General features: G+C 33.8%; 1 protein-coding gene across 1 annotated transcript in view; it reads left to right on the forward strand.

The window, feature by feature from the left end:
* Positions 1–658, forward strand: part of HELRODRAFT_142417 (hypothetical protein) — a gene marked incomplete at both ends in the record, with an annotated part of 13927 nt that extends 13269 nt beyond the window's left edge. The window contains one exon of the mRNA XM_009019133.1: positions 481–658. Coding sequence (XP_009017381.1) covers positions 481–658 — 178 coding nt within the window. The remainder of the gene's footprint in view (positions 1–480) is intronic.
* Between the last annotated feature and the right edge of the window lie 771 nt (positions 659–1429).

The following is a 1429-nucleotide window of genomic DNA, read 5'->3' on the forward strand; positions in this document are numbered from 1 at the left end:
CACATCCACACAGTCACACANCCACACAAACANTTATTAACACATCCACACACCCACACATCCACACACCCACACAAACACGCATTCACACAGATTCACATTCACATAAACACACATACATTCTGAAACATAAAAGTGAACATGGCGCCATCAAACCGGAAACACGTCACCAAAGATACAAAATAATTTTCATTCTCATTTTTTTCTCCATCCACAAAAACTATATCTTAGAAAATTTTTATTATTTGTGTACTTATTATGAGACAGATGATGACGATTAGCATAATCATAATGAGACTATCATATCTACTCATCATCTTTATGTCGTTGTCATTATTTTAAATATGTTCATGCTCATCATAACAATCATTTTCATCATCAACTAAACACACCATAGAACCATAAGATGAAAACATTTTAAAAGATATAATTTTAGTGGCACCTCCGCTGATAATGATGATGAAACTCACTTTTCGCCAGACTTAATTACGTCATATCCGGCTTCAATCCATCTCACTTCCGGCTAACAAACCTACTCCTCCACCTTGTGACCATCACCATGTTTTCACATTTCTCCCGCCACGTAATCCAACTTAACCGGAAGTGGTCGTGTGTGGCGGGAATGTGGTTCGCCGTTCTGCCAATTCATTCAGAGGCGGTTAGTTGTTTGTTTCTTTGTGTTTACTGATGTTGTGTTGTTATTGAAGTTGTTGTTGTTGTGTTGTTGTTGTTGTGTTGGTATTGATGTTGTTGTTGTTGATGTTATAGTTGTCGTTTTTTTGAAGTGGTTTTTGTTGAGGACAACGATGATAATGATGATAAGGTTGATGATGACGATTGCAAACGATAACCATATAACCTTGATCGTGATTGATTGTGATGTGAATGATAAAAATGATAATGACATTTATAATTTTGATGTTGATAATAATGATGAATGCATTATCACCACCAATAAAAACATAAGATAACATCAACATATAACGTCAACTCATAATGCCATACAAATCATCAACATAAAAATAACAACAATTTCAAACACGTTTATCAATGAGCGTTGACACTAAGACCAGCCATGGCACAACCGCAAACTTGCTGAACAGCGCTATATTAACAATAAAATTAACTATTAAAAACATTAACATTCTTGGTAACAATGACGTAATCTTTAATGTTAATAAGTATTCTGACATTAAACAAATAAGCAGCAACACAATTGCATCAACAACGATGCTAGGAAATTTCAAAATAATTTTTTCATTGCCAATGAACACCAAAAATAACATTATAGATAACATAAACAATAACATCAACAGTAACCTCAGCAATAACATCAACAGTAACATCAGCAATAACATCAACAGTAACATCAACAGCAACATCAACAGTAACATCAACAGCAACATCAACATGAAAACTAATATAAATA

Source organism: Helobdella robusta (assembly GCF_000326865.2).
Source record: "Helobdella robusta unplaced genomic scaffold HELROscaffold_23, whole genome shotgun sequence".
Taxonomy (NCBI): domain Eukaryota; kingdom Metazoa; phylum Annelida; class Clitellata; order Rhynchobdellida; family Glossiphoniidae; genus Helobdella; species Helobdella robusta.